This window comes from Phalacrocorax aristotelis, chromosome 1 (assembly GCF_949628215.1).
Source record: "Phalacrocorax aristotelis chromosome 1, bGulAri2.1, whole genome shotgun sequence".
In the NCBI taxonomy this organism is placed as follows: Eukaryota; Metazoa; Chordata; class Aves; order Suliformes; family Phalacrocoracidae; genus Phalacrocorax; species Phalacrocorax aristotelis.
Genome location: NC_134276.1, coordinates 168,411,360 through 168,426,890, shown reverse-complemented (window position 1 = coordinate 168,426,890; position 15,531 = coordinate 168,411,360). Strand labels below are relative to the sequence as shown.

The 15,531-nt window shown below is 38.1% G+C and overlaps 1 protein-coding gene across 1 annotated transcript in view; it reads left to right on the top strand.

The window, feature by feature from the left end:
• PLXNC1 (plexin C1) overlaps nucleotides 1-15,531 on the top strand; it is a 71,166-nt gene that overhangs the window by 10,276 nt on the left and 45,359 nt on the right. Inside the window, exons 2-6 of the mRNA XM_075080636.1 lie at nucleotides 3,397-3,519; nucleotides 4,891-5,025; nucleotides 7,032-7,132; nucleotides 12,253-12,367; nucleotides 13,395-13,539. Coding sequence (XP_074936737.1) covers nucleotides 3,397-3,519; nucleotides 4,891-5,025; nucleotides 7,032-7,132; nucleotides 12,253-12,367; nucleotides 13,395-13,539 — 619 coding nt within the window. The remainder of the gene's footprint in view (nucleotides 1-3,396; nucleotides 3,520-4,890; nucleotides 5,026-7,031; nucleotides 7,133-12,252; nucleotides 12,368-13,394; nucleotides 13,540-15,531) is intronic.

Here is a 15,531-nt window from a genome sequence, read left to right as displayed (position 1 = left end):
TGCAAGGTCTCTGTGAAAATCCTCTCATTTCCTGATTATCCTCCCTCATTTTTTGCAGTCTGCTTGCCTGGGATGGTTTGTCCACCTAGCATTGCTATGCAGTGCACAAATTAAAAAACCTAATGGAAATAAAATTTTGGAACAGTTCATCTCCTTATTCCTTAGCCCTAATAATGGCTCACTGCATGCACAAATATTTAAGATTTTTTACCTTGTGATATAATAAAAATTGGTGCAGGATGTTGAAGGGTGGTGAAGTTAAGAAAGGGAATGAGGTTCCAGAAGATTTTTTTCCCTCTAGGAAAAACATCTATGTATCGTCCAGTGTTGACTATTGCTATATGCTGCTCACAAGTCTTGTATCCTTTTGTATAGCTGCATCTGTTCATTCACTCTGATGCTCAAACCCTTTATTTTTACTTTTTGGCCAGCTGCAATATGTTGAGTGCTGCGTGAGCTAAAAATGCTGCCCTTCCCTCTGAGGCACAACATGTAAAATAATCAGGAGGAAATCAAGACAGAAAATAGAAGTGTGAATATGGTTGCTGCAGCTGGACTCATATGGAGATAAATCTGAAAATGAGATGCAAAATAGAAAATGAGTATAAATACCTTTCATGCTAATAACCAAACAGCATAGGGGGGTGAACTTAGAAGCAAAATATAAGTTCATTCAGGAGACCTCTAGGGTTACTTGCGCATGTGAAGATTTTGGGGGACTACAGTATAGAACAGAAGGTGGAACTGAAAAGTTAAAAAAGTCTTCTAGAGCAGTCTTTTCTTTTGATTTTCTTGTTTGTGTATGAGCCTGAAAATGTTACAGGATAGACAGATAGATGATCGTGGAGATGAGTGACTCTTCAAGTCTGAAGGAAGTTTAGACTGTAAATGCATTTTAAGGATGGATTTAGTGTGAAAGAAAAAGCTTGGAAAGGCCCTACAGTGCTGTAACCCCATTAGTCACAGTGGAAGAGGTAAAAGAGCTTGTTAAAAAAATAAATGCACGTGGAAAAGGGATGACAGAAGGGTGAAGGCAGCAGCTGCACCCTGGAGGGAACAGGCAAGCTGGAGAAATAGGTTGCAAAAGAGAGAAGGCAATTTTTGTTGTGACTGCCCACCATCCAGATTCCCCCTCTTCTTATCTATATTAGCTCAATGTCGCATTGACCCTCCCTCTAGCAAACAGAATGAGGGGAGGAGGCTTCCACACTTGTCAGCATTGGTTCTTCAGTCAGTTGAGGAGGTTGCACTGATATGACACTGGTTATTTTACTAGTATGTGGGTCAAAATAAAATCTGGCAGCAAAGCTTTTCAGAGACTTGGTGAGTCTTCCCCTCTTCTGTGATCTTATTGTACAGTGTCTGCGAGGAACCCAGGGTGGTTTGTTTTACTTACACTACTATACGGTACACTATGGGAAAAAAAAGTCCTGAATCTGTTGGAAATGAAAGCCTGGAAGCTTCACCTCCTCGCTCCTTAGCCTGAGTGAAGGCTCATTGTGTGCACCAGTGCTGGAGTTTTTTTACCTTCTGATCTAATAAAACAGTGAGTTAACTTTTTCCACCTTAAAATGCTTGCAGTCGCTTTTTCCACCCCCTTATCTGAAACAGACCTCCATGGTAGTGGAGTCTCATGCCTAAGTGGGTTTTACTGAAGTTCTGTGCCAGTACATGACAGTTCCAGTGTCTTCTTTCTGCTGCATGAGAAAAAATAAAAGGTCTTTAAATATGAAAGTTAATCAAGTCGTCTTTTACTCCAAGTGGCTCTTCTTGCGAGCTAATTAAAATAATTCAGATGACTGAAAAAGATTTTAATTGACATAGGATTGCAGTTTAGAAAAAATTTATTTCTATGTGGAAAGACTTTCTGGGGTTAAGCCAGCATCCTAGCATGCAAGAGTTGAATTCAGCTGTTACTGTGTTATGGATTCGCTTCGTAAGTTTGAGAAATGCCTTCACTTTTCTGCAAAATGTTGGTTTTAATGGACCATTCTCACACTTTATCTTGTGTGTTAAAGTGAAATGGGTTTTTGCACTCAGAGGGTTTCTGTAAATTTAGGAATCCGTCCTTGAAGCTGGGATTCTGGGCTTTGTAAGCTGACCTACTGGGCTTGTTCCAAAGGACCTGGTCCTACCTGAGCTCTTTGCCCCACCTCTCCATGCCTGCTGCTCCTTTACGTCAGCACTGGCATCCATGCAGCTAGCTACTTGTTCATGTGATGAGGAGAATGGCTCAAATGAAAATGTAGTTACATACACAGGTGGATGGATTTACAGACCATTTTCTAGGCACATCTCATTTCCTTAACCAAGCTCACTGGAAAGTATTATACTAATAGAGGGGAAGGGGAGGTGGAGCTTCACTGGGGTTGGACCCATTTGAAGAGCAGGTGGGATCACACCTTTGGCAGCATCTGCTGTGGAGATTGACTTAAAGCAATTTCAGGACTGCAAAACTCAGGTACTGCTTGCTAGGGAGATATCTGGGCTTGCAGGGATTTTGGGACAGAGACCATCTCTCACCTGGTAAATGACCTTATTCTCACACATCAGGGCTTCCTTTCAGCACTTCGTTCTCTACAGTCAGTGTTATTTTGTTTGGTTGTTCCTTCCACAAGATACAGGGATTTCCTGAATGATGTTTTCTTTCATGAGCTGCTTACATGTGTTTGTCACTTAACTTTCTTCGGCTTGGACAGAGAATTGTAGGTAACATGTTGATTTTAAAGTTCACACGGGTACATTTTTGTTTTCCTTGACATGAATTTTATGCTGCTTTATCTCATTTTTATATTTATGTAGTACACAAGTCTCAACTTCCTTTAGTGTAAAGCACTAAACCAGAAAGGAAACCAGAAAGGGGAGGATGAAGCTCCACATTTTCTGAGACTCACACACAAAATAAAGTCTGTGTGTTTGAAGCACCTCCTTTCTCCAGAATATTTGCACGCCTTTAAAAGTGGATGCTGGGTGTGTCTGTAGCCTTCATGGTAGGTGCAGTCAGGTGATGGCAAAGCAGGGCTTCATTGGGAAGAACCAGCAATTCAGAATAAGCCTGGTGCATTATGTCCAAAAACCAGAAACTCTGTTGCAAGGCAGCTTGCTGCTGTTTGGCCAAGTCTGTGTCCCACTGAGGTCGGTGATTTAGGTGCAGTAGATAGAATCTCTGTCCCAGACATGACCGGTTGCCATGTATAAAAAAGAAGTAGTTTCATGTTTCATGTGCCATTTCCAATGATATGTTGCTCGGAAATTGTATCAGAATTAAAATGTTACCCAGAGTAGTGTCTAAAATTGAGTTCTCTGAGAATCTTTCCAGGGATTCTTCTTTTTCTTAACGTTTTGCAGTATAGGTGAATGATTTTGTAATAGCTTTCTCTTATATCTGATTTTCAGGAGGCACAGTCAATCAAGAAATTACCAACCTTGATTCATTCTGGATTAGTGGCTGTTTATGGCACAGTTGTTTTGAATCAGATAGTTCTCTTTTTGGGAACAGATGACGGACAGTTACTGAAGGTAAGCTGGGTGTGGCAGTTCTTCCCTTCTCCATCAGCTGCTGCTGCGTTCAAGTGGATGAATGTCTCCCGGTTTAGGCACTGTGTTATAAACAGATATAATCCCCTGAATCTCTATTTCTTTTTTGTTTGTGAAGTAACTGCTGTATTGTTACTTGGAGAGCAAGATAATTTTCAGAAGTAATTATGTACCCTGCTTAAAATTCATGGAAACATTTCATTAAACTGCTAATGCCCACAGTGTCAATTTATGGACTGTGGAGTTTTTAGTTGCTCTGTCTTTTGTTTCCTTCCTTGCTTTGATCTTCCAGTAGAAATATTAAATATTGTTACATTTTGGAAGCATATTTATTTGTTTGTTAGCCTATCTGTGTGATGTGAATAGCTGTCCGTTAAAGAGGAAAGTCAAGATTCATTTTGCCTTAGCTTCTGAATAGTTGACCCACACTAGCTTAAATCGATCACCTGGAAGTCAAAGTCATCTTCTCTCACTATCAAACTTTTCAGCCATCCAGTCAAATGTCTTTTATGCTTTAATTTTTTTCTGGGTTTTGCAAGAACGTGCATTTGCTGCGTACACTGAAAAGAATGACTCTCATTTTTTGGTTTTATTAAGCAGGCAGTTGGAGAGGAATATAGTAGAGAGCTTGAAAAGCTTTTGTCCAGTTGTTTCACTGTGCCTTTGATAATGAAAAATGAAACTGAAGTCTTCCGTGTCTCCTTAGCACAGTGGAGACCATGAACATATCTCCCTTGTTTAGTTATGTTTATGAAAAAACCTTATACCAATGTTGATGTGCTTATTAACTTGTAAAATAAAAAGCTCTTGTGGTCTCTGGTTCTCTTAAATTCTGTGTGAAGGGTGGTGGAAAACTGTAGAGTTGGGCAAGGTAAGAAAAAGCTATCACGTCAGATGTATACTCACAGAAGCCACAAAGAAGCTTCTGTCCTGAAGACAGTTGTCAGTAGCTTTATACATTATGGGTGCTGGGATGTTAATTTGTTTTCTGAAGGCTAACACTGTCTTCACCGTTCATAGGAGTACTTAACACACTATGACTTTGGGATGTAGGCATCTCTTCCACATTCAGTTTCTGCATCAGTCAGGAACATACTTTGTGGGAGGGATGTTTCATACGCTAAACCAGTGCCAGGTTCAGTGCAAAATGGGTCTGGCATGGATTTTGTTGAAATTCTGTTCTGGTGGTCTTTTCCTCTGTCTTTCTACAGTGAGAGCCAGTGCAGTAGGTGAATTGCATAGGGCACAGTGAGTCATCTCAGAAGCTCTGAAGTAGTTCAAATTAGGCTTCTGTTTAAAATGCTAATCAATCAATAAAAGGACTTGTGAATGATTTAATTTCATGTGTTTTAGGCTGTTCTTAATGAGGCTATGGAATCTAATTGCCCAGAGGTTTTATATGAAATTAAGGAAGAAACCTCCATTTTCCCCAAACTTCGACTTGATCCAGAGGATAATAACTACATCTACCTGTCCTCTGCCAATAAGGTAAGCAAAATATTAAAATAATAAATTCAAGTAATCTACTGCTTTAAGGATTTCTGCCACTTGATAAGTGAAGCATCAGTTTGGGTCAGAGTTAGACCTTAAATATCCAAACTGCAGTTACCAACATTACGTTTGGGCCGCCCTTCTGCAGAGCTCAGAAGAGGTTCCACCGTCATGGTGCTGTCCACTGTTACTGTGATCCAGCAACACCCTTAATCCCATGTTTATTTTATGTCATTCTGTCGAGAGAGTCTTTGTTTCGTTTTTTCCTGGAGGCATCATGCAGAATCAAGCTTGGAGGTAGCAAACAAAACTTGTACAGTCTTTGGAGATGAAGTTCCTCTGAATTAGCAATCCAGGAGTTGCTAGGCCAGGGTTTGCTAGTCAGTTATGGAGTTTCTAATGTGGAGAAATCTCTTCATTTGAGAGATGGGTTTGAAGTCGTAGTTCTGCTGAAGTCAGTGATAAAATTCTCATTGTCTTCAGTTAGGCATAGACTTGAAAAAACAAAACAAAACAAAAACACAATGGGAAGTGATTAATGTGTATACATAGTGAGGCCCGGGAGTTCAGCCATCACTGGGAGCGACTGCATGTGAGCAAATGTGGCTGAGCTGCATGGCAAGCAGAGAGCGGCTCCCAGGAGCTGGTGCAGTTGTTGCAGCATATCCTGCAGCAGGGCTACTTAGCATCAACTCAGCAAATTCCTTTGTCTCACCAGCAATGGGGAAGATGGCAGTGAAGACATAAGGGCTGGCTGTCCATCTTGTCTGGACAGGATTTCACCCAGCTTTTGATTACCTTCATTTACAATAAAATCATTTTTCCAGCAGTGAACATAGCATTTAGCCTGCTGTCTGAGAGAGTGGGTAAGTTGGTAGGAGAACTCCTGACTGATATAAACCATCTATCACAAATGCAGAAGGAATAAAAATTTCAGTCGAAAGTATATGTAGATATTCAAAGTAAAGACTTGAATTTTATTTAGCTTTGGTAAAAAAGCAAGCTACTGTAGAGGAACAAGAGCTTTTAAGAATAAATACCTCTCTCTCATCATCTCTTGGAGCTTAAATAAGGCTTCTACACTATCTTTTTTAACTTGCTAGTAGTCTATGATGTTGGCTGGTTTCTGAACCAATTATCTCACATACCTTCAGATTAAATTGAATTTTACGAGATATGGCTGGAAAAAACAGTACATATAGTTTTGCAGAAAGCCATGCATCCTAATTTCTGTTCACAAAATATAACAACTCTTAATTCTTGCAAATTTGTAAAAAAAATTGTTTCAGTTAGGAATATTTTCCTTACTAAGATTATTAATTAACATTGTTATTAATAATATTTTGCGTTTGTATTCAGTATTTGTAATCAGCTTTCTCTTTTTCTTTTTCCTTTCCTTTTCTGGAAATGGCTGGCTAGGATAATCGAGCTGAATGTACAAGTACAGCTACATGCAATATAGCCACAATTATCTACATTTACTTACTGAAATGGCATTTTCATGCATGCTAAGTAGTTGCATGTGTTTGTTCTAGTGTGCACATGTAGTAACCTGACAAGGTGATGCAAACACAGATGCATTTTGTTTTGCGCATGCGTTTTTGGATGCACCTTCATAAATCATTTTAAAAACTCAGTTCTGATGAGAGGAAAATGGTGTTCTGCTAAGCAGAGCGTTATTTGTAAAATATACCTCCTTTCTGTTGTTATCTATGATTCACTACACTAATCAGTCTTTCTTGCATTAATCTGTCCATGCTAACCTTTGAGTAGTAGAACCAAATTGGCATTGTCAGAAGCATTTCATCTGATAGCAAAATACAGCATGTGTAAAATAGGCTGCATATTTCTATCCAAAGGTCTTCTGGCAGAGAGGAGTCCATAAGGAAACTTTCCTGAAGGGATCGTGCTTGGTTGCTGTCAGATTTTTATTGGTAACCCTCAATTTCCCTGTTAATGGAGGCTATTTTAATTCAGTGTGTAATTGCATTCTTTGGTTTTAGGTGAGAAGAATACCGGTTGCAAATTGCGGTAGATATGTTTCCGAGCAAGAATGCTTATCTGCAAAGGATCCCTACTGTGGGTGGTGTTCTTTGAATCAAAGGTATTTTTTGGTATTTTAGACTTTCATATAAAAGCAATGCATTATTAGTCAGTGTACATTTTGACTGGCTTGGGGCTATTCAGCATCAAGATTGTATCTACTGAATTTTTATGGAATCAGTCATAGCAACAAATGTGAGACACTTTATTGGCATGTGAAAGGGAGATCTGCACCTTTTAAAGACCGTGTTAACCCTCAGATTTTTGAGATCTACACATAAAATGTATGTTGGGCTAAGAAGGATAAATTATTTTGGTTTTACAATAGATGTTTTTGCTTTGCAGATTGATTGAGAGATAAAATTGTATACTCGTGATTGAAGCATCTTAATAGCTGGGAGCATCTTACATGTGAGAACGGAGAAAGAGTGCTCAGATGTCTTCAGTATTCATAGTTCCTTGCTTTGGAACCACTGCCTTTGGTTTAGGCCAGAGGAGAATTTATTTCTGAACACTTCATCCTCACATTTGAGTCACTAGTTTTGCTGCTTTCTTTGAAGCAGGTTTGAAAGCTATTGTACATCTTTGGCCTACACTGGAGAAATACCTGCGTTGTCAAGCCTAGCCTTGGCAATTGCAAGCAACCACATCATGTAAACCTACTCATAAGCTAATCAAGAACCATCCTAAATTTAGACGGGCTTTTTGTCCTCCCTGCCCGGGTTGTGTGGGTGTCTGAGAGAATCTCATTTTCCTACTTGTTAAAATCTGTCTGCTGATTTTCATCACATGTGTGTTCATGGACAGGTTATACTCATTTCTTCTGGTGCTCACATCGCCTTGGCTTAAATAGGTTTCCCCCCCTCCCTCACACTTAACCTATTCAATGTTTTTGTGAAAGTGGTCTCTTTTTTCACTTTCACTTTGGTGTGCTAAAACAGCTCTCACATATGACGCTCCTTTCTTACCTCCACTCCAGTAGACCCTCTGAATTTTATGCATCCTTTTAAAATAAGGATGGCCAGGACTGCCACAGAATTCCAGAACAGATTTCAGCTGTGCCTTGCTCAATGGTGTTTAATCAGTCTGTCCAGGAAGCACCTTACTTAATGTGTCCTGGGATCACAAATGTCTTTTTCATGACAGCATCACATTGATGGACCACAATCATCCATGATCAAATAATGCCCCCAGGTCCTTCTATTTCTTTGTTTTCTTTCCAACTGATGAGTTTCCAGTCTATAACACAGATGGGTTGGGAGATTTTTATTGCTCTAGGTACATGTTCTTGTACTTTACGCTTTGAAATGTCATCCCATTTCAAGGTTATCCAAGTTTTCCTGTGTGATATTCTCATATTCCTCTGCATGGTAATGTTCCAACTTTGTATCATCAGCAGATGTCGACAGTGTAAACCTTCTTTTATGCCAGCTTGTCAGTGATATAAGCATTAAACAAAAGTGGTTATAAGATTGATTTTTGAGGAATTCCACTACTAGCCTTCTTTTAGAAGGTTAATACTATCCATTTTGGTTTGTTTCAATGTTAGCGTGATTTTACTGAAGAGCTGCTACTTTGTGTTTGCAAAGGTAGTTATTAGAAGAGAGTCGGTGTTTATTCTGTAAAGTGTTTTCTTCAAACTCTCTTTTGCTACCTTGTTAGAAACTGTATATGTTGCAGTGCTAAGCTTTTTGGGCTTTTAGTTACCTTATAAAGAGTTTGCGAATAACAGTTATTAGTCAGTAAATCCCCTGTTTATGAGGGGAATCACCAGAAGTTTCCATCTGGTTGAAACAGAAATAATTTACTCTTTTGGAGAAAAAAATGAACTACTATAATATGAATCCCGTTCAACACCCACAGAATTTTTCACTGTTAAGCACTTACCATCATTAAATATTTGGTTTTGTGAAGAGGGAGCTATGAGTGAAGCTTTAGAAAAAGAGGAAGACATGTTTTTAGCTAGTACTTTAATCAAAGTCCATACATGTCCACTAAAGCAATATATTCCATCATAATTTTGAGATTGATGGTATGTTTTATGCACTTACTGGGAAATAAATTTTATATTAAATATGCACTCCATTTTTAAAATAAAACTTACCAGCAGTGCTTCATTTTAAAGACAGTGTGAACTCAAATCCAGTATTTTGATCAAAAAATCTGCACATCTTATTACAAGTAAAAAAAAAAAAAAAGAAGAAAATGTTTCTACTGTTTCTATTTCTACTCTTTCTTCTGTATGGGCAAATATATAAATTGTCCTTTTCACTTACAATCATTCAAAACAATGACTCATAGCATTGTGTGATTTCTCTTAATGTTTATAGATTTTCTATAGATGAATCAGATTTACCTGAAATATGCTAAAATTATTCCAGTACAAGGCACTGATGTCTTACATGTATTTTCCGTATGGAAACAACACATTAGGTGTTAGTTATCTAACATGACCAGACTTACTTTTGAACTTGGTCAGTGTGTGTGACATGTGTGGACTTCATTCAGGGGCTGGTACCTTGGAAAAAGAAGCCAAAACTTTCTCTGAAACCATGTTCTCATTGCATGAGGAAATCAGTATGCTTTAGCAAGGTAGAGGGGGGCAAACTTGGTAGGATCTGTATTAGTGAAGCAGAGACTTAAGTAAATATGAATGAACCAGTATGCATAGGTATCGTGTTATCATAATGAAATAAGAGGAACTTGGTTCCAGCTGTGAGAAGGAGTCTTCAGTAGTGTAAAGAATAGTAGCTTGCTGTGACAGATTAAAAGAAATCTTGACTCTGCTTTTCTCTGTACACACTTCTATGCATGTCTGAAATCTGAGCCTGCAGTTTCATACCTTATACTTCTATAGGGTCTGGTGCAGTCCACCTTTCCAAGAAAGCCAGACTTGGTAGTTGTCTGAGTCTACATGTTAATTTTCAGAACCGTGTCGTTCACAAATAGTTTTTATCTGTTGTATTCATTCCAGTGTGCTTGCAAACAACATCAATTGTCTGAAAATAGGGCTACAACAAAATAATTTCATCTTTAGGTGAGAGGAATTCACATTACTCTTGGCCTGTGCAGGGCAATTGTGAGAATTCATACTGAGGGCCATCAGATGCCCCTTTGTGACTTCTTCCTATGAAATGACCATTCTCCATAGCACATTGTTTGAGTGCTAAAGGTCAGCTTTTAGAGCAAGAAAAGACACATTTTTCCTGGCATGAAGACCAGCATGACCCTCGGTCCTGGGTGGCATTACTTCTTTTGCTATCAAACTCTTAGATTCTTCATTGTAGATGAGGAAACAAGTTCACTGCTGTGTTCCTCAGTCTAAGAAAGCAAATAACTTTGTCCTAGGGCAGTTCTAAATATTCAGTTTTATAAACAGTTTTCTTTAATATTTTAATATTAGTGCCACTGAAATGCATACGCTTATTTAGTACCAAGTATTGCAACTCTGTTGCCTTGCATCTTCAACATTATGATCCTCAGCCTGTCAGAAACTATAGGATGTCTTTCTCCCATGTATCATTGCCAGTGAGAGTTATCTACCCATATATCTGAGCATCTGGTTTATGCACATCTGTTGATGACAGATCCTATCCTCTGTGAATCTAAAACTGTGGTACTAATGGACCTTTGTGATCTCAGTAAGGCGAAGAGATATAAATGAGACTGAAATTTGTCCTAGCTCAGACAGCTTGAAATATGTCAGGCATAGTCCCGATTTCTTACAGTAAGTTATGATGTGAAAGGAATTCAAATGTAAAGCCCCACCAGGTTCTTGTGCAGCAGGAACTCAGTTTCCTGAGTTAGACCACAAAGGAAGTGACCTTGTGCTTAACTGCATTCCAGTTGCCAACATCTTGATCTACAGGGAAGGTGGCTTTATGGTTTCTATGGTTTGTGGGGTTATTTCAGGCATATTGGAAAGTGGCAGATATTTTTCTTGAAAGTCATTCTTGTGTTATTCCTTGTGGAGAGAAAACATGTTGTTTGTGAAATACATTTAGACAGTGAGCTCCTTATGAAAAAGGCCCATGCTTTGCAAGTATGTACTCATTTCTAGTTTTTAGCGAAAGAATAGTTTGTGTAGATACATATCACTGATCACATGCTTCTACATTTTGTAGAAAAGTAGCGTTAATAAAACAATATTACATCTTATGTTTATTTATAAATATTCAGTCTTAGTATTAAATTATTAAGATACATGCCGTTAGCACTTACTTGTCTTTAATTGCTAGCCATATGAAGTTACTTGGAGTTAATTTGTGGATTGTTCATTAATTGTTCACAGCAGAGAGCATTTTAAGCGTTCATCTTTCAAACACAGTGATTGTCCGTCTAATTTGTATGCCTACATTCTCTTTTTTCTTATCATGTTTTTAATACATGTCATCTTTGTGGTACTTGTATATCCCAGGGTTTCCTCATTCTTCCTTATTTTTCTGTTCTGCAGTTTCTGTTTCCTACAATTTGGCGTCTATAGCATTTTTATTTACTTTGTGCCATCCTACTACTGAAATGGATTTTATTCTTGAAGACAGAGAAATCTATTTTGAACTACCTTTTCAAACCCAGAGTTTTTAACCAAGTGCACTGACATGAAAGGGGAAGATTACCTTTCACATCAGTGGATGACAGAGATTAGGAAGGAGGATGCATCTCATCAGCTATACACATTCGTAGCATAGCTCTACATCTGAGCTTCACCCCCATCTCCTCTTACACTCTTTGGAGAGAACAAGCAGCTTCTATAGTGTGATTCATTTCATTTTTGTATGAGTGTCTGAAATAGGTTAGGTGAATTGCACCCTGAATGAGCATATTTCTCCCCTTGGAGTGTAGAGGGAACTGGGAGGATCAGAGCTAGAGCTGTACAATGGAGCAATCAAGTTGGGGGTGACGAATTCCATCCCAGGCTACCACACTCACTGTTACTGGCCAAGCATCTAATATTTGCTTGAATCCCATTGACTTAATCAGGACCCTAGAGCATATATCAATGCATTGTAATTTACTTTGATAAGCAGAAGATTTTACTGATTGTTTTCCTGAAGCTTTTAGCAGTTACAACCATATTCCTGTAAAAAATCAATAGAATTCCTGTAAAAAATCAATAACATTAAATAAGTTGAAGTACAGTGTCTGAAGTCAAAGCCACAATAATTTTGTGTATGCTTTTAGGTGCACATTAAAAGAAAATTGTACACGTTCAAACAGCATAAAGGGTTGGTATAACATTTCACATGCACCTGACAAAGATCTGAAAATCCAGCTAAGATTCCTTGCCAAAAATCAGGTAGGTACACCCAGTTTTCTGTGTGTTTGTTTATTGTGGCTTAAAACATGTCATTTTGTAACTTATTGCAGCTTCTCTTTTTTTGTCACCATGTTCCACGTATTAGTCCCTCTTATCTCAACAATTGGCAAATGTATTGGAAATCTCAGTAAGTTGAATGTGTCAATCACATAGATGTTCTCTTCCTCTCCTATAAAATGTAAACTGAAGCTATACTTCATGATATTCAGTCAAAAAGTCACGACGCTGACAAAGGCAACGTTTCCATTATGTCATTTCATCAGTTCTTTTAATATTTCCAGTGACTAGAGAGAGATATATATATATCTCTCTCTCACATGAATTATGTAAGTCCTGAGCCCTGTAACAAGTTAAAAAACATTCACTGGGATACATACACTAACAAAATGTGTCTTTAAGTGTTTGATATTAGTATTTACTCAGTATCTGTTCATAGCACACACAGCCTTGAGTATTTGGTTATCTAGTATTGTGACTGGCCACTTAATCTGCATGCTATTGTTTCTGGTTTCCTGATTGAATGCACTAATGTGATCATATTTGTAAAGCGCTCTTAGCTGGAAACAAAGGATAATTCATTACAAAGCAAATACTGTTTCATAATTAAATGTGCTTTGGTTATGGATGCAAACGTTGTCTTTCTGTGAGGATTTGTACATTCTTGCTCAAATATTTTTAAGGGACTGTAACAGCATAGAACACTGTTATAGCAAAATTCTTGTTTTAAAATCAAAAATTATTTCAGATTGCTCCCCTAACATACCTTACAGATCCATTTAGTTGCTGGAAGAAAGCAATACTGTTCCTTTCAGGACTCTTTCTGTATTGCTTCTTCAGTTGGGAGAGGCCCTCTCCTTTGAGAGGCTTCCTAGTGAATTGTCTGCTTCTGCCACAAAAGAATTTCAGTTTGTACATTTTACAGTTTGTAGTTTTCTGTAAAGACAAGGTGACGACTTAACAAGTATCACAAGAAATCTGTTGTATTCTTGTTTTTATTCTTTTATAGGGTGTTGTGGCTGCAAACATAAGCAAAATCCTTACTGCCTGTACGATAAAAATTGTAAAACCTGGTGAAATATTTTATGAAAATGTGGTGCTGGAAAACTCATCCTGTTTCTTCAATCTAACCACTCCAGTGATAAGTGATAATGGTATGTTTTACCTATTACATGTATTTAATGTTTATTCACGGTCCTCTATTACCTCTATTACTGAGGAGAACTGAGCATAAATACAGGCCTAATGAGTGTGAAAGTAGGTAATGCTTTTTATTAAATGTCATTGAAGAAAAATACTCATGTTTTGTCAAGAGATTTGTGTGTTTTGCAAGAATTATGCAAGAATCTAACTATTAATGTCTGTAAAATAAATAATCTAAATATTAAATTAACTGTTTCAACCTAACTTAGATACTTGTGAGAAAGTGGTTGTCCCATGTAGAGGATTAGCAGAAAAATACATGGTTCAGGGGCTATTTGGCTGGTGCATCTTTTTGACTTGATTTCATTCATCTTTCTGAATTACTGGTTGAATAATTTTCCAATAGTTCTTATACTGCTTTGTTCACCAGTAGTTCTCAGAATGAGAGACCTGAGCCATTTCTACTGGACACATGATGCATGTGATCTGTTTTGTGCATCTTATGGGCAACTACAAGTTCTAGAATGAGCTGGTACGTCAATGAATGTCTAGAATTCTGAGCTGTTTTCTAAGCTTTCGTCTCAAAGATCAGATGATTGTCCTTCACAGTAGGGTCTTACTTGACTAATAGGAGGAAAATGTCCCCTTTGCATTGCTTCAAGGGTCTGTAGAGAAGCACAAAGCTTTTTAAATACAGATTGACTTTGTACTTTTTAAAAGTTGCTTATGTTAGAATACAAAAGAGAGTTTCAATCTAAACTGAGAGACAAAGATAGCAAGTTCAAGGATACCGTGTGCTCTTAAGTGCCTTGAAGAGGGAACGGAAAGTTCAGATAAATGCCTGCCTTTATCTTTTCCTAGATAATATACCCAAAAGACATGTAATACTCTGCATGAATCTGATTCTCTTATTATACCTTTGTGTAGAAAGAGGAATGAAATGTTAACCAGAATTTACAATGACCTGTTGTTCTGAAGAGCTCAGTGCTGCAAAGACCCCTCTCTCTCAGGGACTCTTGCCCCTGAAGGAGTTTCCTTGGAATATTGGAATCTCAGGAGCTCATCCTATGGCATTTGTATGGGAAAAGCTCCTCAGGCATCATAGAAATGTTGTGTCAAGTTCCTGTCCAATAGTGACTTGGGAACAAAGAAGAAAAGGTGTTGTCACTAGCAGGTGACACCTAGGGTGATATCCATGAGTATTCTGGTCTATTAAGCGATCTTCAGTAAACACTGTTAGTGGATTTTGAACAGGGACAAATGCATTAGAGAAGAAAAAAATGTCCTTTATTGACCCAGTTCCAAAAGCCATGTTTTCTTATAATTATGAAATACATTGTTTTGGTTCTCTGTCTTCTCGGACTAAGGCTTTCTCTTACTCCATTAGCAGGTTTTCAGAGTATAGTGTTACGGAAGCCAGCTCACCTGGCCTGTGCTTTATGCCAAAGATGAGCCCTTTGACAGTGTTAACCAGAAGTCTGTGAGCTTAGCTTGTGCCTGCCAGTATTACTTCCACTGACATGCTTCTACGAGCTGAGGTGTATTAGTGGATAATGCAAGTGTGGAAGTTATATTGCCTGTTTATGGCACCTCATGTAAAGTGACCTCAGTCTCACAGGAAGATACACTTGCAAAACTCCTTTAGGTATCATTTCTGGGGGGAAAAAAAAAAAAGTGAAAATACCTGCTACTCAGTGCAGTCTGGTGCATTTTGAAAGGCCAGCCCAGGCCATACAGAAAATAATAGGTTCCATTAATTTAAACACAGACAATATCCGGAAACCATATTTGACAGGGTTGTTTTTAAAGTATTTGTACAAACTTAAAAGAGAAGACAAGCTTTGCCAGAAGCAGATAAATTCCTTACTTTTACTTACTAGTCCTAGTAAAATACTGTTTTTCAGTAGCTCATGGCTTGAGACCCTTCTCATATAATGACCTAGGCAAGTGATTTAGGCAATTTTGTGCCCAACATGTCAGATTTCTGCAGATACATAGATTTC